The following is a 23,162-nucleotide window of genomic DNA, read 5'->3' as shown; positions in this document are numbered from 1 at the left end:
GCAGCAAGGTGAGACCTCCCACAGCATGGCAGTGACATGTTATGGCACTTCTTGAACTTTGTGAAGTTCTTGTTGGCTCATTTCTTCAGCCTGTTGAGGTCCTTCTGGATAGCAGCGTGTCTTATTCCCAGCACATGCTCACTGTATTGACATTCCTGTTTATTCCATTGGCCTAACTTTCAATATCTGCTGAAATTGGTACCACTCCAATCTGTCCTGCTCTTTGACATGACAGAAGTTCTTCTCTTAAACTATTAAGCACAACAGCAAAATGTATTTTAGAAGAGAACTACTGCATCCCACCTCTCCCGGGGGTCAGCATTGCTCATATTGTTATTTTCCTCCTTGGCTTTGCCTTTGAACATCTCTCTTCAGTGAAACATCAATGTGCAGCAGCTGTAGTGCAAATAAACTTCTTATTTAAAAACAGTATTAATGGCTTGATGACATACTCTGATAGCATAATGTTGCTGCAGCATAGAAAACTATGGGATAATGTAATTGATTTGGTTATTCTTTCATTTTTTTCTAGAACTGCTTTTTGGTTCACCAGACTTGCATATGAAGGAAATGAAAGCTGGGTTGGAAGGGGCCCTGAGCAACCTGATCTGGTGAGACTGGAAGTAGAAAATCTTTAAGGTCCCTTCCAACCCAACCCATTCTATAATTCCATGTTTCTGTGAATCCTGGCGAGCTCACACAAATTCATCTCGAGTACAAAAGATTCTGTCACTTCCTGGGTTGGCACAACAGGAATTGCTAAAGTAATGGAAGTTTTTGATTTAGAAGGTAATCTGCATGTGTTTAACACCAGAGAGTTCTGCTTGTCTTCAATGTTTCAGGTTGCCTTTAAATTATTTTGCATTTGTTAATTTTGATTACTGTGTCTCAAATATCAATAAAATAAATAGAAACTGTTTGCATTCATTAGTCAGCCATGTAAATATCTTTTATAAAATAAGATTTTAAAAAGACTTATAATGTTTTTATTGCGGTTACATCACTTGTATAAAAATCTCTGTTTTTTAGACATTATTTTTACAATGACTTGGTGGAGGAGACATTTCTAGGTTAACATCTGGTTAATAGCTTGTCTGATTTCAAATATTTACAAATAACATGTTGCTTTCTGAGAAATCAAAAAGAAAACTAAAACTGCCACCAGTCTTCCAACTTGCAGTAAAATTTCTCAGTGCTCTAAACTGATGTACAGATGTTTTTAAGGCATTTTTGCTTTAATGCTGGAAGAACACAAGAAAATATTAGTTAGAAGAGGTTTTACAAGAAAATGTTAAAACATGCATGAAGGTAAAATAATTTTTTAATCCCTTAAAAATCATTATCAGATAAAATAGCTATCTGATGACAGCAAATATTTTGTGGATATGCAAAAATCTTTGTTATATCTTCATAACAAGGTGTGTAGAGATATAGAGATATAAAGTGAAAATGTACTTACTGTGGGAGTAAGCAACCCTTTTGACTCTTTCGCAGACATAACTTGCATTTTTCACAAACCAGGAATAGTATTCAACACAGTATCTGAAGATGGAGTTACAGATAGGAGATGCAGTTAAAGATAAGAGGCTTGTTATCTTTCATAAGGTGAGGGACGTTGGACAAGGGCATGGAGTGATAAGGTAAGGAGGAATGGCTTCAGGCTGAAAGAGGGCAGGTTCAGGTTAAATAGTAGGCAGAAATTCTTTACTGAGAGGGTGGTGAGACAGTGGCACAGGTTGCCCAGAGAAGCTGTGGATGCCCCATCCCTGGAAGTGCTCAAGGTCGGGTTGGATTAGGGTTGGAGCAGCTTGGTCCAGTGAAAAGAGTTCCTGCCCATGGCAGCAGAGTAGGAATAAATGGTCTTTAGTTCCCTTTCAACTCAAAGCAATCTATGATTCCATGATACGCACAGTACATCATGCTGCTACTACTAAATATGGAAGTAAAAAGCTAGATTCCAACCTCAGTGATGCCATTGGATGTTTGGAAAGATGCAACTGGGCTTTTTTCCCTTAGCTGGAATACGGAAGCCAAATCAGGTACTGATCAGGGCCCTGGGACACATTTGGGTCTCAGCCAGTGGCCACAGACCCTCCATAATAATCATTGGTGATTGAAAATTGTCATTTGGGAACAAAAAGCCCAAAGGAGTATTTTAAGCAGACCAAGAAAGAAAAAATAGTGCCAGGTTTTACCTCATGGCTTCCTTTCTGGAATATCTTCTGTGACCAACACAGAGGCACAGCTGAAAGAACCTGCAGAGCTCCATCACACAGGGGTTGATCTTCTGCACTAGGAGGGTGACAGGAGGGGAGGTGACATGGGGCTCTCTGAGCATCGCCTGGGGGCACCCTGGGGACAAAGCACAGCTCTGAGCTAGCACAAAGGCTTGGGCCACCACATCTCCTGCTCTGCCTGGTCTGGGATATGGCCTCCAAAGAAATGGCTTCCCTACTCCAACAAATAAGGGATGTCCCTGAAAATGACATTTTGGGGCGGGAGGAAGAAGAGGAAGGAGAGGGAGGGAAGGGAAGGGAAGGGAAGGGAAGGGAAGGGAAGGGAAGGGAAGGGAAGGGAAGGGAAGGGAAGGGAAGGGAAGGGAAGGGAGGAAGGAAAAGAAAGAAAAGCGAGGGCAGCCTTGGTGTGATTGTCAACTATTTTTTTCCATTTTTGTGTAAGTAGCAGCAGGCTGTGGCCATGTGTGGATAACCAGCCTTACCTGCTGAGTATAATCCCCTTAGACAGTGTAATTGCATTTCCAGGTTCACATGTCTCACACACTTTATAGCTCTGGGCAATGCTATGTTATGTGATAGCACAGGTTATGAAGGTTAAATTTGGACTAATGAAGTTCTGTTGAAATAAGCTTGAGTCATCCAGTGCTGACAAGAAATTTAATATAGAATGGCATTCTTGGGCAGGAGGAAAATCAGGGCTCTACCAACCTGAAAGAGAAACCATTTTCATTGCTATGAAACTATTTCTCTGCTGGCAGTGCTTGACCAAGATAGCAGGAGTATGTGAGGAGCAGGGCACAGACCCTGGCAGCTTCCAAACTCACAGGCTGCTCTGAAAGCCAGCTGTGTCAAAGGCACTGCACAAATACCAGGTGAGATTAGCAGACATGGGCATTTCTCTTCACCTCAGCAATTTCACTAAATGTCATTAGGCTTTGTCCCCTTAATAGCATTTGACACACCTTGATATTCTCCTACATGGAGTGAATGAAAAATTAATGATTCCTTGCTTATGTAAACACACTTAATGTTAAAACCAAATATCAGAGCATGGGACAATGAGGTTTAAATATAAGTTGTCCCTGAAAAGTTGTCTTAAAATTGATGAGAAATAAAAAAGTTGATGAATAATTAAAACTTGCTGAAGGCCACCCTCCTACGAATTTCGGCCTCCGCAGAAGTGGGTCCTCCTATCCTGCTAACCAGGCATTAAATGCTTCACTCAAGCCATGTGTTTTGCCACCAGAAATTCACTTTTATCTAGCTGCAAATTGAATGTAGGCAATTTCAATTTGAAGTCATCTATGTGGGAAAGAGAAGTCAAACAAAAATGCTGAAAGCTAAGGAAATTGATTTGGTTTTCATTTTTGGCAATCACTTTAACACTGTATTTGCATAATACTGTATTTGTTTAATGATGAAATAATTTTCAATTAATTTTCTACTTATTTTTTTTATTGCAGAGTATATTCACATCATATCATTGAAATTTAAATTTTCACCCATTCATAGTAAAACTTTATACCTCTTCTGTAATAACTATCTACTGTGAAATGTATTTTTTTGTGTTCAGTAAAAAAGTTCATAAAGATAAATAAAAGTAGGAATTTATTTCAGAACTTTCTTTTCTAAAACTTCTCTTTCTTAAGAGATTGAATTAGTCAAGAGACCAGAAAAGGCAAGAACCACAGCTCCTGTGCAGAGATTTCCTCCTGTGTGTTTCAAATTGCCACATTATTGTCAGGAGCAGTGAAGTGTCCAACTTTTGCAATAAACAGATAGCTCTTTTATTAATTCAATATCACATCCCTGTGACACTGAGATTAAATTTTGCTGCCAGTGAAGACCAATGTTATGGTTACTGTGAATGATTCAGACTCAAAATATCCCTCCCTGCACGCTCTAAAATGCACATGTACATGATTTATTAGTTGGCACCCACTTCTGTGATTAAAGAAATTAATTATTGGAATCATGAGTCATCCCTCAGAACAATGTGAATGCCCTTTCTTACTTAAGGGTCCCACTGCTGGATTTATTTCCCCAAATGTGTGATTGTTAGAATCAGGCAGGCAGCCTGTGCCTCCATGGCTGCTCACACAGAGGCATTTGACGACTCCAATTCACCCATCTCACTGAAATCCATGTTTCCCACCTTTTCAAAGCATCCTAGGCTCTCCAGGGTCTTTAGTGCTGCACACCAGAGGAGGATTCTGGTGTTTGGAGCTCTTTAAACAGAAGTAAGATGAGAGAAAAAATAAAACTGATTTCAGAATTAAATAGCATTATAAGAGCTAAAAAGATGACCATGAAAATGCGAGTGATTTGCCCAGCATTTTAGTTCCTCAGACACTTCTGGTTTTATCTAAAACACCAAGCCTAAAGTATATTGAAGACCCCTGGAGGCCAGGCTGATATGTTACCTTTGCACTACCCAGCATCCATGCTTCTCCTGGACAGTCACCACACAGAAACAGAAGCAGATGAGAATTGAGCTTTCATGAAAATCTAGTTGATGATGATCCTTTTTTAGCTGAGGAAGGAGTTTGCAGTATTGTAAATTCAGAACAATTCTGGGGGTTTCATGTGGCATGAGCTGATTTCATAATTTTGTTTATGACGAGATTTAAAGCATGATATTTTCTTTTGGAATGACATAAGAATGAATTCTCTGATAACCAATCAGTGCTAAAATTGCCCCACAGAGTACCCATGTTATTCTATCATCACAATATAATCTATGTCTTGAATTTGCAGCTGTGTACAATTCACAAGTAAATGGGAAGCAGTCCCTTGGGCATTTGGGGTGGTTTACATACATAAACTATCACAAGCTAATTAAGCATGTATGTTTTTTGTGCCTGGGAATGTTTCTATTTGCATGACTTGCAAGCACACTACTGTTTCTGTGCATGAGGTGCATTTACTCACTGGTAGCTGAGTACAGTTTCAGTGTCACACCAGGTCGGTAGGAAGGTGGCAGAGACAGTACTGTGGAGGGCAAATCTGGGGGAGGGAAAAGAACAGAACTTGCTTTGGCATCTTAAAACAAAAAGGCAGGTTGATTGAAGGAACAGCAAAAAGGAATAAAAAATACAACCCTGAACTCACAGTTCATTAGTAAACATTTCCGTGGACAGTGATGTTTAAACACATTATGAGTCATCTATTTCTATATGTTACTTTCTATTTCATAAATAGAGTGTTTATGAAAACACACTTTGCTGCTATTTCAGATCAGTCTTACCTGGCTCTGTTTGCATCACTTTGCTGGCTTCTTGTGGAGACACTGTCTGCATCCAAAGCATGGACGTGTCAGCTGCGGGAACAGAGACACACCTTTCCTTTTATTCATTATTTATCTGTCTACTGAGAAGAATTTCTAGGTATGAGACAGCTCAGCAGCCAGAGTCCCTCACCCAGTACTGCCAGTGACATACAAAAATGCCAGGATGAAATAAAAAAGAAAAATCCGTACTTGACTAAAACTTGAATAGCCTGTGGACTAGGGAAGGGCAGGGCTTCAAAAAGGCATCAAGAAGGCAAAAGAAGCATTTCTATATTGCTTTTTCACAGGTCTGCTCACCAAATTTGGAGCTAAATGTGGGGGAAGATCCAAGTGGCAGAGGTGTTTGTGGGAAGCAAGACCAGGTTTTTTCCCCTAAAGACAAGAAATTACAGGATGGAACCTATAGCTGATTTTGGCATTTCTGCAATGAAGTAATGAACTCACTGGTAACCCAGAGTGGGTGTCCCTGAAGGGCTCTCCAAGCTCCACTCAGAGACACTTTGCCAAGCCCCAGGGCAGTTCCAGGGCTGCTGGCCATACTCACTGGGGCTGGGCTGCAGGTCTGGCGGTGGGGCCAGGCTCCCCCCAGGGCTCAGGGGGGGTCTGGCCATGCCCTGGGGCCTGGGACCATCCACGTGGGGTGATGGAAACCACGAGCCTTTGGCTCCAGCTGTCCTTGGCCACAGCGGGAACCTCGTGGTGGGGACGGTGGGGATGCCTGCTCCTTTCTGGGCGAGAGGGGTCCTGGTAGCTGGAGGAGAGAGAGACAGAGAAAGGGCACCTCTAGCTATGATATTTTCTAAAAAATCCTTTCCTTAAGATTTTTTCTCTTGAGAAGCTGAGAGGCCTCAAGAACAAAATGTAAACAATGGTTATCTGCTGCTGTGGAATGCAACAGGTGCATCTGTGATTGGTCTCATAGAGTTGTTTCTAATTGGCCAATCACAGTCAGCTGGCTCAGACTCTCTGTCCAAGACACAAGCCTTTGTTATTCTTTCTTTCTTTTTCTATTCTTAGCTAGCCTTCTGATGAAATCCTTTCTTCTATCCTTTTAGTATAGTTTTAATATAATATATATCATAAAATAATAAATCAAGCCTTCTGAAACATGGAGTCAGATCCTCGTCTCTTCCCTCATCCTCAGACCCCTGTGAACACCATCACAGGCACCAGCAACTCCAACACACTGGGGGAGAATAATATCTAAAATACACCCAGAAAATGCCATCTACCCCTTGAGTGCTTCTCTGGCACTCGAGCAGGCACTTCTCCATTTCGTTTTAAATATGGAAACGCAGGGAGCTCCAATAATGTTGGAAATTTTAATTGAGAACATTTTAATGGATGAGTTTTCATGAAAGAAATAAACAGAAATTTTGCTGCAGGGTTTTGTTTTTTTCTTGACATAATTTGTGCTTAATTTCCTGAACTGCTTCACTACAGTAGAAAGAGAGAAAGGTCCTGTCTGTCTGAAGGTGAGCAGGCAGGTACTGGAGGGCAGATGCTGCAGATTGAGAACTGACGCTCGTGGCTATGAGAGATAACAAAGGTGGGCATGTGGTTTAGGAAATTAAAAATATTTATAAAGGACAACAGACTGCCTACAGGAAATGCAGGCATTTTGTAGGAGAGGGATGCAGCTGCAGTGACAAGGATGTATGAAGTCAAGGTCAGAATTTCTATTGATTTCTACTACAAGCTAGCAGGTGCAAAGCCTTGATTTTTGGCTTCCAAAATGGGGCAGAGCAGCACTTTTCTATCTTTTAGCCCTGTAGCAAAATTAAATGTACTAAAGTTTATGAAATGCTCAAGTACAACTGAATGTCATATAAAGAAATAGAAAATAATACAGAAAAAAACCCCATAGAAAATAAGAGGAAATAGTCTAAATAATCTTATTTTTTGGTTTCAAACCAACAATCAGTTCTTCTCTTCTTCTCTGCCTCTTTAGAAAACTTATTTTTTCTGGTAAAATGGCTTTTCACAAGAGTATCTCTATCCTCCAGCTCTTCAATGCATTACTGGCATCATGTGCTGATTCAGAGAAATTTTATGCTACCCTTTATTTGGAGCTAACATCACTTGTCAAGACATTCATCAAGGGGAACACAAATTTAGGTCTGACAATATTTGCTCACATTTAAATGTCCACACATGTTCTGCTGATGAATCCAGTGTCTTGTTTGAGTCTTCCTGCAACTTCACAAAAGTTGAGAAAATCGAATCTAGGTCTTGGAGGTATGAGAAGACAAGGTTAGAGCACTCACTATCCACAGCATATTGTGTGAGAGAAAGGAAAGAAATCAGCTTCTGCTACCATAGAAGCAGCTGTTGTTTCTAATTAAAAGGGGTTTTGGCCAAGTGTCATCTCTTTTTTTTGTTTGTTTGTTTGGTTTTGAAAAGAGAAACATCCCAGAGCTTTCAGCACACACAACTTGCCACTGATTTCAGTTTGTCCTTGAAAATGGGAGACAGTGATGGGCAACAGTGAAAGGTGAGCACCTGAAGTGCAGCTCAAACTGGCAAAGCAGTTAAAGCAGTTTTGGGTGGAGGAGCCACACAGAACAGTGACTGAATGTGTTCACCTCCACTCTGAATGTAACTCATGTAAAAGTAGGAGCTCATTTGTGCTGAGAGCTATGGAAGGCACCCAGTTAGATTTAAGAGCACTGGAGACCCTCCTCAGCCCAATGCTGAATTCTCTAAAAGCTCTCATCCCAGCAGGTTTTGTTTGTTCCTCCACCAGAAGACCTTGTAACAAATAATTTAAAGATTTGTAAAATTTACTTACATTTATCATATAATTACTGTATTACATTTTCAACAATATAAAATATTATTCTAACTATAACCAAATACATAAAATTATGCAAATATAGAAGAAATAATAAAAAATAAAATAATATTTGTAGTAGTGGAAGTGAGGACGAAGTACTCTTATTGCAAGAGCTATCTGGACATGATTTCACTGTGGTTCCTGTTTCCTTTTATTCCCCAGGATGTACTTACCCAGGTCAGATGATGTGTTACTGGAAAATGTGTAATTAATAACAGGAGACTTATCTAGTATTTCCAAAAAATCAGACAGATTTTTCCCTGCAAATAGAAATGCTTACAAATATCAAGAAAGTCTTGTTTCCAGCATAAATCATCACTGAGGAAAACTAGGATAATATTGTTGGGTGGAATGATTTTAACTTGTACCTGTCTGCCCTGCCATCACACAGATGTAGATGCAATCAGAGTCATTGCTCTGACGCACTGAAAAGCAAAAAACATAAAAAATATCATTGTTACCAGTTTTCCTTACATGGAATTATCTTAAACAGTTGAAAACACAAACAAAAAATGGCATGTGGCTATGGCAGCTGAGCAAATATGTTCCTTCTGATCTAATTTTTGACAAAAATATCCAACTACCATCAAATCCAAATGTTTGTATCTTCAGGGAAAAAGTTTCTATCTAATTAAAATTCTAAATTACAAGCATTTTTATATGGAAAAAAATCTTCAGCTAAAATAGCCCATACTTATTCTCTGTGAATCAGAATTCCTCAAAATATCAGTATGTAATAATAATTCTCAAACCCACCAATCTTTAGTAGTTAATTATAAAACATTCAAACAACATAACATAGAAACAGATACATCTCTATATTACACACATTCACATTATATATGTATCTTGTTCTATGTGTTGCAAGAAAAATGCTGTTGGGTAAGAGCAATAGGCTTGTATCCACATTTTTATGGTTGTTTGCATGCAAGGAGTAAATGATAACACAATTATAAATGTTCAAAGGAAATGCAAACCTGAGAGAATAGAAGTGGATTTGAAAATTTCTGTGAGATAACTGGTGGAGTTTCCAATGATATCAACAAGTAGAGCTGTAAAATCTAGACAACAAATAGAGAAAGTTTATTATTGAAAACTCATTCCCTATCATGTATGTCAAGTCAAAAATTTACTCTTGTATGTGATGATATTTTAGATATATGCTCATACAAGACAAAGCTTAAAATATTTTAAAGTTTAAAATATTTTCCTGGAGTGGACTGGAAGAAACCATGAGAATACTTTCAGAAGTATATTTCAGAGATGATATCCAAAATATGTGTGTCTAAAAGCAAACTTAAGTGGAATTTATCTGTTCAAGAGAACATTTTAAATCAATGCTGTATTTAGTCTGCTTAAATGCAGAAGGAGATCTGAAGCCCTGCAGCTTTGCCTGCTGTAATTGCCTGTCTGCTGTGTAGGACCTTCCAATAGGAATTGGATTATTTCCTCTGGGGTCTGCTTCAGACATCCTGATGATTCAGATGTCAGCCCAAGGAATGGCTGGTGGTGCTTTAGGGGTACCTCCCAGCAGTAACAGGTCACTGTTCTCATTTAGGGAGTGATGGACCTGAGCCCTGAATTTTTACTGCTTTGGAGAATGCTCCAATCCCCAAGATAGTCAGGATTTGCAGCACAAAGATTAAAGTTTCTCTGTTATTCTCCAGGCAAACTGGGTAATTATCCATCAAGGCTTGTGGGATATGTGGGTCCAGAGAAAGCCATGAAAGCCACTGTGGCTTGTGCAGGGTCACACGTGTGGCATAGAGGGTTTGGAGTCTGGTCTGTAGCTGCTGATCTACTCTTGATCCCCTGCATTAACCATCTGAAGAATCCAAACACTCAGATGCATCCTGAAATGTTAAATTCTGTGAAATCAGGGATTTCAGGTGAAGGGTTTGCCCAACAGTACTTTGTAGTCCATTCAACAGTTCTATGAAGATGTTAGTGCTTGTTTTTCCCTTCTCTTGGGCTCATTGAGGTTACTGGATGGAGGAGTGTGCCTCTTGTTGATGGAGGGACAAAACTATCCTTTTTTCCCTTAAAAGGAAAGAAGGCCAGAAGTTTCTCTCCTCAATTAAGTGAAAAGACACCTCAGAGGACCCAGGAGACTTCACCTCAAACTTAAAGATAGCTAATTAGACAGAAGCCAAAAAGTCTTGCCTGGACAATTAACTAGAAAAGGACGTGAATAAAGAAACCAAGGGCTTTTGTAAAGTGTTTTAACAGGAGCAAGAACATCTAGCACCTGGCTTGGTTTTTCTGTTTGTTATTGTGCCTTTTAATAAACCTTTTTGTTTCCAACACTGCAACAGAAGCCATCCTGCTGATTTTTATGCCTCCAAGGGTAGCTGAGCTATCTTGGGTGTGTTATAGGCTCTAAGAGCTTATAAGACCTGGCTCAAAGAAGTTACTATAACAACTGGAAGTTTCTTTGTTGGTGCAGAGAAGCCCTTGTTCATCTCCTCTGGGTTTTCTCAGGAGAGAAGAAGTGGCCAAGGTGAGGTACCACATATTGCTGGTTGTCTCTCCTGTGCATTTCCAAGGAGGAAAGGGAGGCTTTTGCCAGCCAAACCACTCCAGTCACTTGACTCCATCCCAGACTGGCTGCAGCCACCTGAAGCTGTGGATTAGAGCAGCCACTCCTTGTGAGTTATGGCTGTTGGCCTCAGTGTGGTGGTGGCAATCATAAGGATGAATTCTGCAGAATTCAAACTAAAGCTCTCAGCTCCAAAAGAAATAATTCAGCTTAAGCACATGCAATTGCCAACCTCTTTTGTGTACCCACCTGTCAAGTCATTTGTCACATTATTCACACAGTAGCAGTAGTGCATAGGGAACTTGCCAGGGTCAATATTTTTTGCATTAGAGACTGGAGGGAGAGACAGAGAAATAAAATCAGTGTATTGTGGCCCAGGCTGTGGGAGAGAAGCTGCTGCAGAGCTGAGCAAGCCAACACTCACTGTTGTAAATGGTGACTGACACTTTGTGGAAGGCAAACGAGCTGTAAGAGGTGATGCTCAGCAAAGAGAAGAGTTTCTTGGTACCTGCAGAGACACAGATCCATGCTATTAGAGGTGGGAATAAATAGTGAGAACAGCATGTTTTGACTCTGCTCATTTAGTGTCTAAAGGATTCCCAAGGTGCCAGCATGATACAGCTGCCTCACACCCAGTCCATTCTCATTTCCACTGAAGGAAGGATCATTTGCATTGCTTCTTCCTTTTTATTTTGTTTTCTTTTTAATTGAAATGTACACTGGATTAGAAAGTGATTTTGAAAGGCGCCCCACAAGTAAATATATTGTGTCTATATATAAACCCACACTAATTTCCAAGTTCTCTGGGGTAGACAGCCATCTGCATGATAAATGCACAGAGGTAACATGCTCCTGGAAGCAACTCTGGAGGCTGACAGCACATGTTTACAGCTTCTCCTGCCAGCACCTCTGGTGCCTTTTCTCCTGCTCTGCTGGGCTGCAGCTGTGACCTGCCAGCTGTGTCGCTTTACCTCTGAGTGCAGTGCTCAGCATCCCGTTCACCAGCTCTGTCAGGTTAATGGCAGCCAGGTCCAGGGACTTTGCAGGCAGCTCTGAAAGAAAAGGGGTGCATGAAGGCACAAGGAAACAGCTGTGCAGCCACTGCTCATGTGTGCTACAAATCTGCCAGAACAGGAAAACCAAAATGAGCAGATTATGCACGTTTGGGGCGTACCGAAAAACACTGATGGGAAAGTAAAATTCCACCATGGAGATGAGTCTAGTAAATAGCAAGTACAGCAGCAGTAAAATGGTGAGCCAAAATTCACGTCTGCCAGCTGTGCCCTTGATCATGTCCTTGAGCAGCTGCAGGACCCTGCCAGCCCTGGCATGCTGGTGCCCTCCCCTGCAGGGCAATGGGTGTTTGCTGCCAACAGAGCAGCAGATCTCTCCATGCAGGTCACAAAAGGCAGAGGAAGTGCCTAAGAAAGGTTCCACCTTCCCCAAACCTGCATGAAAATATAGATTTTTGTTTTTCAGCTACATTGATGGCTATACTGCTTGCTACAACAGAAAAATTTTGCTGTAGCCAAATCACTCTTTTTATCTTAACATGTTTTATTTCTGTTGTTGTTGCTTATTTGACTTTTCCCAAGTCTTTTTGAAGGTTTTTTTTTTTTGCTTCCCTCCCACAAAGTCATGCAGAAGAAGAGCAGTGCAGTGTCTGTGTGAGGGAGGAAGGTGTGTGTGAGCATGACAGAGAGAGGAAGAACAGAGCAGCATAGAAAAAGAAGCACAGAAAGCTGAGATGAGAACAAAATTGAATTTGGGGAGAAATGCAATTTTCCAATGACATCAGTACTATTTATAACCAGCTTGAAGCACCCCAGGGCTGAAAGCAGCACTTGTCCACAGCATAGAGGAGAGAAAAGGAAAACAAAAGGGAATGGAGAGCTGGGAAGGAGAGAAAGGAAAAAGAGAAGAGCAGATTTTGGGAAGCACAGTTGTTAACATGGCCAGGGACTGGACTGGGTGGGCTGGGGCTCACAGACTCTGCAGGAGCAGGGTCCATCTGCACAGCACCTCCCATCCCATTACCACCCTGACTCTGGGCTCCTGATGCGCTGCCTGTTACCTGCTGTAGCCAGCACTGCCAATTGCTTCTCTTTCTTGTTTTCTTTTCTTAGGCACGAAGCTGCAAAGGGAAGAAAGAGACTGAGAAACAGTTTTCCCTGTTGAATTTGCCCCTCAATAATCAAAATAAAAATATAGTAGTGAATATTTGCAGAGATCTTCACTAGGCTTGCACCAAGAATTTCTGCAAGGTAAAGAGTAAAATAAGGCCAAATGCAAATAAATCTTCTGTTCTCTGTGTATATTTGTTAATCAGAGCAGTCATGCAATTGAGGGTTGTCCTCAAGGGCTGTGTTTCAGGAGGAATGGGCTGAAACTGGGCTCAGGAGATTGGACTGGGTTTCTGGGATCACTTGGTGACCAGCTGATGTGCACAGCAATAAATGAGAGACTGCAGGACAAGTTGAAGATGTGTGTTTGAGATTTAGGTTACCTATCCCACTGGAGGAGAGCTGAGTGCCTCCTAAGAGTAATCCCAAAGGCTCTCCAAAAGCGTCAGTGCTAGAAAATGCTAATCTGCCATGTTCCTATGAAGCTTCAGCTTCTCAGCCCATCCAAGTTCCCCTTTATGTATGTTTATAAAGGAAAAATTCCCAGTAGGCAGTGTATAATCCAAGACTTATAAATTGTGATGTTGTATTAATCAGCTGTATTAAGAACTCTCAATTAGTCAAAGTTAAATCTGGATTGACAATCTAGGTGGTAGGAGCTCTTCTATAACCCTTCCCTCTCTTTCCTTTTAAACCTTTCTGATTCCAGATTCTCAGCATGGGATTTAGGAACAGGCATCCCCTGCTCTGCTCTGCTGAGTGACACCAGCCCTGCAGCTCCAGCCCTTCAGTGCTGCCTGCACAGGGGGAAAGAACCAAACCTGCCACAGATGTGGGAATGGGGCTGTGGGAGCAGCAGGAATACACTGGGGAATTCCCTGGGGAGCACCAGCCCATTGTCCTTACCTGTGCTGAAAACCAGAAAGAGACACAGGAATCCCAGGCTCATCTTCACTGCCACCTGCCAGCAGAGCCCCTGCATCATGGATGCTGACTTCCAGCAGGTCTGGCTGCTCTAGGAGAGAGAAATGCTCTTTTGGTGCTGGTAAAATTTTTAACATTGAGCAATTTTGTCCAGCCCTTGTCCCAGAATGATGTAACCACAGGAAAAATATCCAATTTCTGTGATGCAGAGAAAGATTGGGTTGGAAATAACAAAGGAGCAGAGACTCCACCATCAGTATTTCCTCTGTGCCTGTGGGTGCCGTGAATTTAGGATATGCTCTTGATTTTTGAGTCCTACCTAACTGGCTTTTCTGGGGAATTGGTAAGGTTGTCAACACAACCCTCTTCTCTGGCAGGATGAGCTGTGCACTGACACAACAACTGCCTAAAGCCGTTCTCCTAAAACAAGATAAAATCTGCTTATGTTTAGTTTCAGACCAGAAATGCCAAATGAAGTTCTCTTCCACAGAGATGTTGTTTTTCTGATCATTCCTGGTTTTGTATTTCTGAGTTACTGTCACCAGGTTGTGTCCTGTGCTGCTTTGCCTACCTGCTTGGTAAGGACTAACAGTGTTCTGCCTTTCAGACCATGAGCTGCTTTCCAGGTTTCAAAGATTTAATTAGATGGCTAGGGATGTGGGGAAAAAAAGGTTTCTTTTCATGTTTCCCCTGTGTTTGTAATATCAGAACATGTCAAATAACTCTGTAGTTGTCAGAAAATAAGGGATGATATGAAAATAAAAAAAAAGCCCAAAAATTTTTAATATCCTCTTGGAGCAGCTAATCTTACAAGTATGCGGAAAAACATTATCTTGAAGGTAATACTGTTTGATTAGGAAAATATTATCATCATATTTAAAATATTTTTCATCTTGAAGTCACTAGAGAATTCAAACATTCAAAAAATGGCTTATTTGTATTTAGTGGCTCTAAAGAGACTCTTCCTTGGGATGGTGGAACAATACTAAATATTTCTGTGTTGGAAATGTCTGTGTTTGTTGGTCTGATGAGACAAAGGTGCGTAAGTGCCAGCTCTGCTAATCCAAGCAAAGCTCTGAGAGCCTTCAAGCAGCTCATCCTACCTATCCAGCCCATCTGCCCAATCCTTTTTACTCAGACCCAAGCCTGGACTCATCCACAGTTTCTGCACAGCATGTTCAGAAGAAAGGAACTGAGGCAGAAAGTGTTGGCCAAATCCCATTCCCAGACTTCATTCTCCATCACCTTTCTGTGGAGGAATTATGCATGGACAGAGTCCAGTATCCCATGGACAAGTCTAGCACCGAAAATCCTAAACCTGGCTTTTCTTGCAACAATATTTGGAATCTGGCAAACTGCTAGACTACAGACTATGAAAATATTGCTGTCATGAAAATCCCAGGGCCTGACTCTGGCAAGGCTATCCCTTCTTTCACTCTCTGGTGTTATGAAGCTTCCTGGAACTGGTAACAGCTTTTTTTTTTTTTTTTTATTTTTTTTTTTAATGTATCTGTGGACTCTGTAATTAGGGGAGAGCAGTGTGTTAGCTCAGTCCTGCTCCCAGGTTGATGTGGTGGAAGCAGTGGAGATGTATTCTGCATGGAGATTGGTATAAAACCAACCCACATCTCTGGATTCTGATAATTTTTTTGTTGTCTTTGGTTTGGTTCAATGAAATAGAGAGGAGTTAGTGAGAGATGCTCCTCTGTGGAGCTGAGTGTGAGACAATGGTGCTTTGCAAAGCAGCAGGGACGTGGCTGTTGGGGAGAGCAGGCTTGGGGAGGTGGAGAGTTGGGTGATCATGTAAAGGGAGGTTTGTAACTGCATGTGATTTGGAGCAGGGGTCTGTGGTGGCTGGTGCATCTAGATAATCAAGTCTACCATGAAAGGGGATCTATTGGGTTGTGTCTTTGAGGTGAGAAGTGGGGTGATTTGCTCCTTTTATTAGAACTTCATGAATTTTGATTGTACTATGAGAAGTGTCACCTTAGCTCTGCAAAATCTGCATTAGGATGAGTTGTGCTTTGTGATGATGGTCCAGTGTTTATGGGCCACAGCCCGTCTGAGCTGTTCCATGCACACAGGAGTGACCAGGCTGCAGAGCCAGTGTTATGAGTAGAAAAGCTGTCTATTTTTTAAAAAGGTTGCAGAGTTCACAGGTTGGGCTGCCAGGTTGGAGTTCTAACTGTTTGTTATTATAATCACCTGTCGTTTTCATTAACTACCTGTCGTTGATGGTTAAGAATTCACCCTTTTGTCAAGTGACACCCTGCTGCTTCCTGGAGGATGGCACCCAGATGGTGAACAGGAGGTGACCTCGGAGTTAGCATGCAAGTGATCTCGGAATCAGCATGCAATGGGAGAGACCCCTCACCAAACCTAGCCAAAAACCCCTAAAACAATGAGCCAACACAAAATTGATGAATCAAAGTGATGACCAGACGTGAGGAACAGAATCCAGTATCTGCTAAGACCCTTTTTACTCCTCACCCTAACCTCACAGGATGTCAGCTGGACGGAGGAGCTTGAATGTTGAACCAAAAAGTGGGACTCTTCTGATGCTCTCATGAGGAGAGAAACCCCAGCTCTGCACACAGATCTAGCCGACAAAGCTGCACTCTTCCTCGTCTTCCTTTACTCTGGTGTTCCTGGGGGCAGTGGCAGTGTGTGTGCAGACCCGTTGGTTCTCCCTGCTTGAGCTGACCACTTTTATAAAGGTAGAAAGGAGAAAGGTCTCCTGCCCGTGTTTATTTCAGCTGGTGCTGTCCCTGTGCACACCAACCCAAGGGACACCAGCAGGAAACACAGACAGCACAAGTGCTGCCACTGGGCTGTCCCGGAGGGGCAAGGCTGGCCAGCCTGAGGGGCTCTGCAGCCCTGACTGGTGAATGGCCCCACACCTCTGCCCTGCACAAGGATTTGGCTGCATGGCAGGTGAAAGACCCAGACCCAGGAGGTGGGAGAAGAGGGCATGCCCTGCCCCATTTTCAGTCTGTCCCTACAGATCAAGGCCAGTGTTCATCCACCATAAGGAAACTTGATTTCCAGGACCTGCTTTGAGGAATGTGGGTTCTGCCGGGTCACCAGGGAATCACACTGGCACTGAAATCCTTGGGGAGAGCATTTCACAGACTGATGTGAAAGCACAACTGTTTTACAAAGGTTCATAAGTAAAAGGGTAGATAGCAGATAATCTCCTATCAGAAATCTCACTTAGTGCTGACTTATTTAAACTGGTCAGAGTTGTTCATGGCAGCAGGACAAGGGAAAATCATTTGACAGAGGACTTGGTGTAGCAAGTGAGAGCAGGGTCTAGAGAGATCACATTCCTAAAAGAGAGAGAAGAGGCAAGAGGATTGACACATGAAGGGATCATCTATTTTAGGAGAGAGAGAAAAGCTGTAAAAATTCAAACAGAATAGAGCAAGACAAATTGTGCGTGAAGCTTTCTTGCTCACCTGAATTCTCAGTTCCCTGCTGTCCTCCCCACTGAACTGCTCCTCTGTGCTAATCAACACAAACAATTCTCTGCACACACAGTGCTGATTTACAGCAGGAATTTAGAGAAAGGCATTACTTGGCCATATCACACTACAGACTCAGCCAAGCAAAACATCTATAGATAAGGACAACAGGCAAACATAACCTGGAAGGATGGATCACAGTAAGACAAATCTTCCTCTACTTCTAGCAAAGAAATATTGAGTATTGTTGCTACAAAATGATGGAAAATTCTCCATTCATGAGAGTGCTGTTTTGCATGAATGCCGTTTTTAGCACTGGTGTGTTCCCTGACCAGCACAAAATGCTTAAAAAGAAATTGCAGATAAATCTTAATACCAGGGATATCACTCCAAAATGGACTACCCTTGCTCCTTATTGGATAGAGACTTGATTTAAATTTGAAGCATTAGCTTTTAATTGCTTCCCAAAATCTTTTTCCAGCATTAACTCCCTGAAATTTATGCTATCCAACCAAATTTCAAAACCATGTGTGACAACTATTCCTAGAACTGTTGCCTGAAATATCTTATTTCTCAGCAATGTAGATATTAGCAATATTAACTCTTGTAATACACGTCACATTTGCGTTACTCTGGTTATTCAATATCCAGTTTTTATTTATCAGGGACAAGCCTTTATGACTTTGCAACTGTATATCTCTTGAAGTGACTCCACTGTGATGACTGAAATACATGTCCAGGTTGCAAATACGAAACCCTCATTGTCCTCCAGACCAAAATCACCATTTCCATTCCAGACTGTACTGGGATCCACAGGTGCCTGCAGCCCCGAGCAGGCAGACAAATCCCATAAACTGGCTCAGAGAAGGTTTTCCTTCCAAACATTTGTCTGATAAAGACTGAGGGTCAAGCCTTTGGTTACAAATTCTCCTTAGCTCTACTAGTATAACAATCCTCCTCTGTTTATTTTAAGCTGAATGATATTAGTAGAATCTATTTTATTTAGAACTGTTGATCCAGAGTTCCCTGAACTGCTGAATTGGAGATTTTAATCCAGTTCAAATTACTTTTATACACTCATGCAGACCTCTTATTAAATCCCTCTCTGTTACTCTGGGTTAACAGCAATCTTAAACCAATGTGTTTATTAGCTATGCTTCAGTAGAACTCCTTTTAATGTGGCAGGTAACCATGAAGTTTAAATAGTTTCCATTTTTCTTGTACCAACGTACTGCACTCCAGTATCAAGCAGTTTCCTCACGTCTTCACGCTTAACAGAGCAGTACAGGAATCAAGAGAAGAAAGAAATAGAAGAGGAAAGTCCTTAAGTACAAATTTCCTTACCTTCATTCAGTTGCAACATCTAAAGGTCATGTCTCATTTTAAGCACACCATCATCCACCAAGTCTAAAGAAATATTTCAAGTTAATGTGAAAATATGCCCGTGTTACAACTGCACGCTTCATTACATTGATACAATTACTTTTTAAGATCAGATTTATTTGTGTGAGAATGTAATATAACGCAATAAATATACATTTAGTAAAAAAAATCATCTAATTTGCTACATTTCCACTGAGCATTAACAGCACTGAGCATTAAAAGGTTTCCTCCAAGTACAAGTAAAACCATCAATATCTGTAATAGTTAACATCAACTTACCTGATTTCTCATGACAAAAATTATTATCTTCAGAGCCTATACAACACTGGAAGATATTGCCAGCTGTTAATAAACACTTTGTGAAAAACTTTTAGTAGACAGGCTTGATAATCTTTCCTTAAAATCCTGTGAAAATTGTTATCCTAATCCCTGAAGGACTAACCAGAGGTAACACAATCGTGAGCACACAAAGTGCCTGTTGAATGCTGCATGGAAAGGCTCTGTGGCAGATCAGGTGGGGATTGGAAGCTCCTTTTGGCAGTAGAATTGAATTGTGGAGGATCTTTTTTTTTTCCCCTTTTAAAGGAACAGCTCTGCTTACTGCAATTAGACCCATGGCACCTTTGATGGTGAGAAGTAGGCAAGGGTGAGCCCCTCTGGTAAAGCTTTAGCCATCCTTCAGGTCAAACAAGGGACATTGCCAAGAGGGCAGAGATGACACCTGAAATGTATCTTAAGTGTGGAACCTCAAAAGGAATAAAATGTGAATTACAACAGGAAAAATTGCCTGGAATCATGGTTAGATGATGAAGAAGGGAGATCTGGTCAGAGCAATGACATATGGCAATTTCAGTGCTGCTGAGTGATGTTCAGTAGTATCCAAGGGAAGATCACTGCTGGAAACAGTCAGTAAAATTCTGCCACCATTTACTCCAGCAGGCTGGAAAGAATTCCTCTGAAATCACTGAGTTTAGATGCAGCATGGTTAAAAGTCAGTGATCATCCATTCAGTAATTTTATCACAATTCACCAAATGTTTCTAATTGTGAAACCACTCAAAATGCTGTAGCCATTTATAAAGGAAATCTAAGTGGGTTCACAGTCAGTTTATGAAACAAAAAGTGCTTTAGTGACCATTTTATGTGTGTGGTTGAGCTGTGTCTCTGTCTGTCTAACAATCCTGTCTAAACCAAGAACTTCAGATGTTGCAAGGCAGCTGCAGCCACATTTAACAGAGCTGTAGCTGGTCTATAAGAGTCCCACACGTCTGTGCACAATTTTTCCTTGTTTTCATTTACTCTGCTTTTCACAAAAAACCATTATGTGGTGGGGTGTCACTGCATCTAGTATTATTTAATTCTGTATGGAATTTATTGCTGTGAAAAAAGGAAAAATTTTGAGACTGAATGCTGCAGCTGGAGGAATATGGAAGCACCTTTTCTTTGACAAGACTTACTTTTACTGACTTAATTACCAGTTGCTCAATAGCACATCAAGAAGGCTGGGATGAAAGTCCTCTCTGTAACAGCTGACAAAACCAGGTATAGCCAGGAAAATGTGTGTGCTGGGATCAGTTCCAGCCGTTTGATATTTGCCTGTGAGGATAATTAGACTTTCAGCAGGTTTTGCCTCATGCTGTGTTTTGCCCTGGGACTCTGTAATTTTAACTTTCCTCAGCTGCTGAGCAATGCTCAGGTGACCTGGGAGGGGGCTTTTGTTCAGCCCCAACTTTGACTCTTGGGGACAATGCTGTGTTCTCACTCAGAACATCCCTCTGGGCAAGCAGCTTTCTCAGGAGTATAGTCTTTACATGCCTCCTTTTTCCAGCATCCCTTTGTGTGGCAGCACTGTGTCCATAACCAGCATCCCAAAATCCAGAACAGGAATAAAAGACATTTTTAGAGTCTCTTAGTAACACAGCATAGACACACAATTCATATAAATTACTTAAATGCATCCATTTGCTGAAGGTTGCACAGGGTAAGGCCCTGCTAATGCAATTTAAATAAACAGAAATCCAAGGAAATGCCTGGGATTTATCTGTAGGAGACAGTGTGGTGTGATGTTCTGGTAGGGAGGGAGAAAATGAAGTCTGGCTGTTGGAGCTCTATCTCTCTGTGGCGCTAAGAGCACAGAATGAAATATTTCTTCCTTCTGGCTTTTCCTTAGGCCTTTAGATGTCGTTAAAAGCACACATTTCTCTGTAGAAATTGCAATATGTGTAAGTGACTGCAAGAGCTGCAGCCATACATTCGTTCCTGTGACCTCAGCCACTGACATGAAGTGTCCCCTGCCACCTGCTCTGTCCGGGGGTGGCAGTGGCTCATTGTCCTCGTGTGCCCCTGGGGTGGCAGCGTCCTCAGGTGTGGCACCTCAGCATCCCCAGGTGTGGCCACCCTCCAGCCAGGCTGGGCTATGAACCAGCTCTGCCCTAAAGGAGGAGCTGTGGCACCTGGAGCACTGTAGCACCTAAAGCACCTCACAAACCTGCCTGATTTACCTGGTTAGAAAACACAAATCCAGCTGTGCCCCTCTCTTACCCAATGCTGGTGTGCAAGAGAGAAGGAAATGCTGCTTTCAAATAGAGTGCAAAGAAGCAAACTTAACCCAATTTTACTCCAGAGCCCTAAAGTTTTATTTTCAGTTACACTTCATTTTACTGTGTCAAATATTTCCATAAAAGCATCTTTGAATGATTATTAAATAAATTTTGCTTAGAAAAGTATCAATTGCGTAAATTTCATTTGTTCTGAAAAAACTGTTTGAACTTCAACACTTCTCTGTTAGTCCTCTACCATTACAATTTTATAAGATATTTACTTTATTTTATCAAGAAATGCCCTTGTTTCAGATTTTACCCATATCCTTCTATTATATCCTTCTATTACTTTTGGCACAAGTTTTATTAAGGACAACTCTCTAAATATAATACTGTTTCTTTGTCAATCTATTTTCAGTAGAATAACATTTCATCTCCTAAAAGAAAAATTATATAAAGAAACTCAGAATTACTACCTGTGGGAAAGACCTCTAAGATCATGGAGTCCAACCATTAACCCAGCACTGCCAAGTCCATACTAAACCACATCCCCCAGTGCCACATCTACATATTTTTTACAAACCTTTAGGGATGGTGATTCCTGGGGCACTTCCTGGACAGCCTGTTCCAGTGCTTGAAAACCCTTCAATTGAAGAAATTGTTCCTAATATCCAATCTGAACCTCCCCTGGCACAACTGGAGGCCATGTCCTCTTTTTCTTGTCTCTTGTTATCTGGGAGAAGAGACTGATCCCACCTGGCTGCAGCTCCTGTCAGGCAGTTGTGGAGACTGACAAGGTCTCTCCTGTCTCACTGTTCCTCTAAATTCTTCTAAGCTTTCTGATGTTTACATTTTTGTAATGGAGTTTCTCATGCACTTTTCATGTAAATAATGATTGTTTTGCATCTCTTTCTGGAGGAGGAGAAAATTGATGGACTGTTGGTTTGGCCAGTGTGGCTGGAGAGGTGGCAATTTCATTCTCCAATCCATGGTCACTTTTGAAAGTCTGTAAGTATTGGAGTTGGAAAATAAGCTATGTTCTTTTTACCTTGGACATTTCAGCTTGTGTGTGTTGTTCATTTCGTGTCCTGTTGTGACACCTCCTGAGCCTCCTGTCTCCAGGCTGGGTACCCCCAGCTCCCTCAGCTGCTCCTCACACTTGTGCTCCAGACCCGTCCCCAGCTCTGTTGTTCTCCAAACACACTCCAGCCCCTCAATGCCCTTCCTGCTGTGAGGAGCCCAGAACTGAGCAAGGATTGAGGTGTGGCCTCAGCAGTGCCCAGCACAGGGGGACAGTCCCTGCCCTGGTCCTGCTGGCCACACTCTTGGTGACACAGGCCAGCTGCCATTGGCCTTCTTGCCCACCTGGGCACACTCTGGCTCATGTTCAGCTGCTGTCAGCCTGCACCCCAGGGCCTTTCCCACTGGGAGCTTTTCAGTCACTCAGTCCCACCTGGAGCACTGCAGGGGATTGCTCTGACTCAAGTGCAGAACCCAGGACTTTGCTTTGTCAAACTTCAAATACATAGTTATATATAAAAACATGTATTTGTTCCCATTCATAGAATTTCCTTCCCATTTCAGAACATGTATTTAGAGCTAAAAATAGTTTCTGTCCTTTATATAACTTTTCCTTTAATTTTGTTATCAGCGTTTTGCTAAGATTGGTACTAACACCACAAAACTTCATGAACAGAATGTGCATTAAACTCTACAAAATTTTTGTAGAGTTTTCAGTAAGCGTGTTTTGTATATTTACTAAAGTAGGAAACACTTTCTTTTGAAGTGTCTGATATTATGAAACTTTTTTTGAACTCAAGTACGCTCT

At 41.6% G+C, this 23,162-nt stretch overlaps 1 protein-coding gene across 3 annotated transcripts; it reads right to left on the bottom strand.

The window, feature by feature from the left end:
• Window positions 1–1,002: 1,002 nt before the first annotated feature.
• On the bottom strand, window positions 1,003–19,203 carry HHLA1 (HERV-H LTR-associating 1). 3 transcript variants are annotated; one of them, XM_054295626.1, is made up of 16 exons: window positions 19,075–19,203; window positions 18,757–18,819; window positions 13,931–14,039; window positions 12,976–13,035; window positions 11,873–11,953; window positions 11,326–11,409; window positions 11,151–11,234; window positions 9,340–9,423; window positions 8,731–8,787; window positions 8,536–8,622; window positions 7,665–7,757; window positions 5,485–5,556; window positions 5,169–5,243; window positions 2,196–2,352; window positions 1,460–1,542; window positions 1,003–1,241 (listed from the first exon to the last, which is right to left on the bottom strand). In XM_054295626.1, exons 2-16 carry the CDS (start codon window positions 18,760–18,762, stop codon window positions 1,198–1,200), a joined length of 1,176 nt encoding a protein of 391 aa, XP_054151601.1. In that variant the 5' UTR covers window positions 18,763–18,819; window positions 19,075–19,203; the 3' UTR covers window positions 1,003–1,197. The 3 variants fall into 3 exon arrangements, with proteins under 3 accessions (XP_054151601.1, XP_054151594.1, XP_054151610.1); XM_054295619.1 differs by having other exon boundaries at window positions 1,003–1,542; XM_054295635.1 differs by having other exon boundaries at window positions 1,003–1,542; window positions 13,931–14,034.
• Window positions 19,204–23,162: the final 3,959 nt, after the last annotated feature.

The sequence above is a fragment of the Melozone crissalis genome, unplaced genomic scaffold, assembly GCF_028551555.1.
Source record: "Melozone crissalis strain CALT ecotype California unplaced genomic scaffold, PUWL_Pcris_2 ptg000002l_1, whole genome shotgun sequence".
Classification (NCBI taxonomy): domain Eukaryota; kingdom Metazoa; phylum Chordata; class Aves; order Passeriformes; family Passerellidae; genus Melozone; species Melozone crissalis.
The sequence above is the reverse complement of the archived record's forward strand: the minus strand, read 5'-3'. Positions and strand labels throughout refer to the sequence as shown.

What these genes read in the sequence shown, in the direction of transcription:
- HHLA1 (XM_054295619.1), bottom strand. An exon ending in GCTGAGCACTGCACTCAGAG is followed by an intron (nt 11,410 to 11,872) that starts GTAAAGCGACAC and finishes GTGTCTCTGCAG; the next exon opens with GTACCAAGAAACTCTTCTCT. An exon ending in TGTGATGGCAGGGCAGACAG is followed by an intron (nt 8,623 to 8,730) that starts GTACAAGTTAAA and finishes TTCTATTTGCAG; the next exon opens with GGAAAAATCTGTCTGATTTT.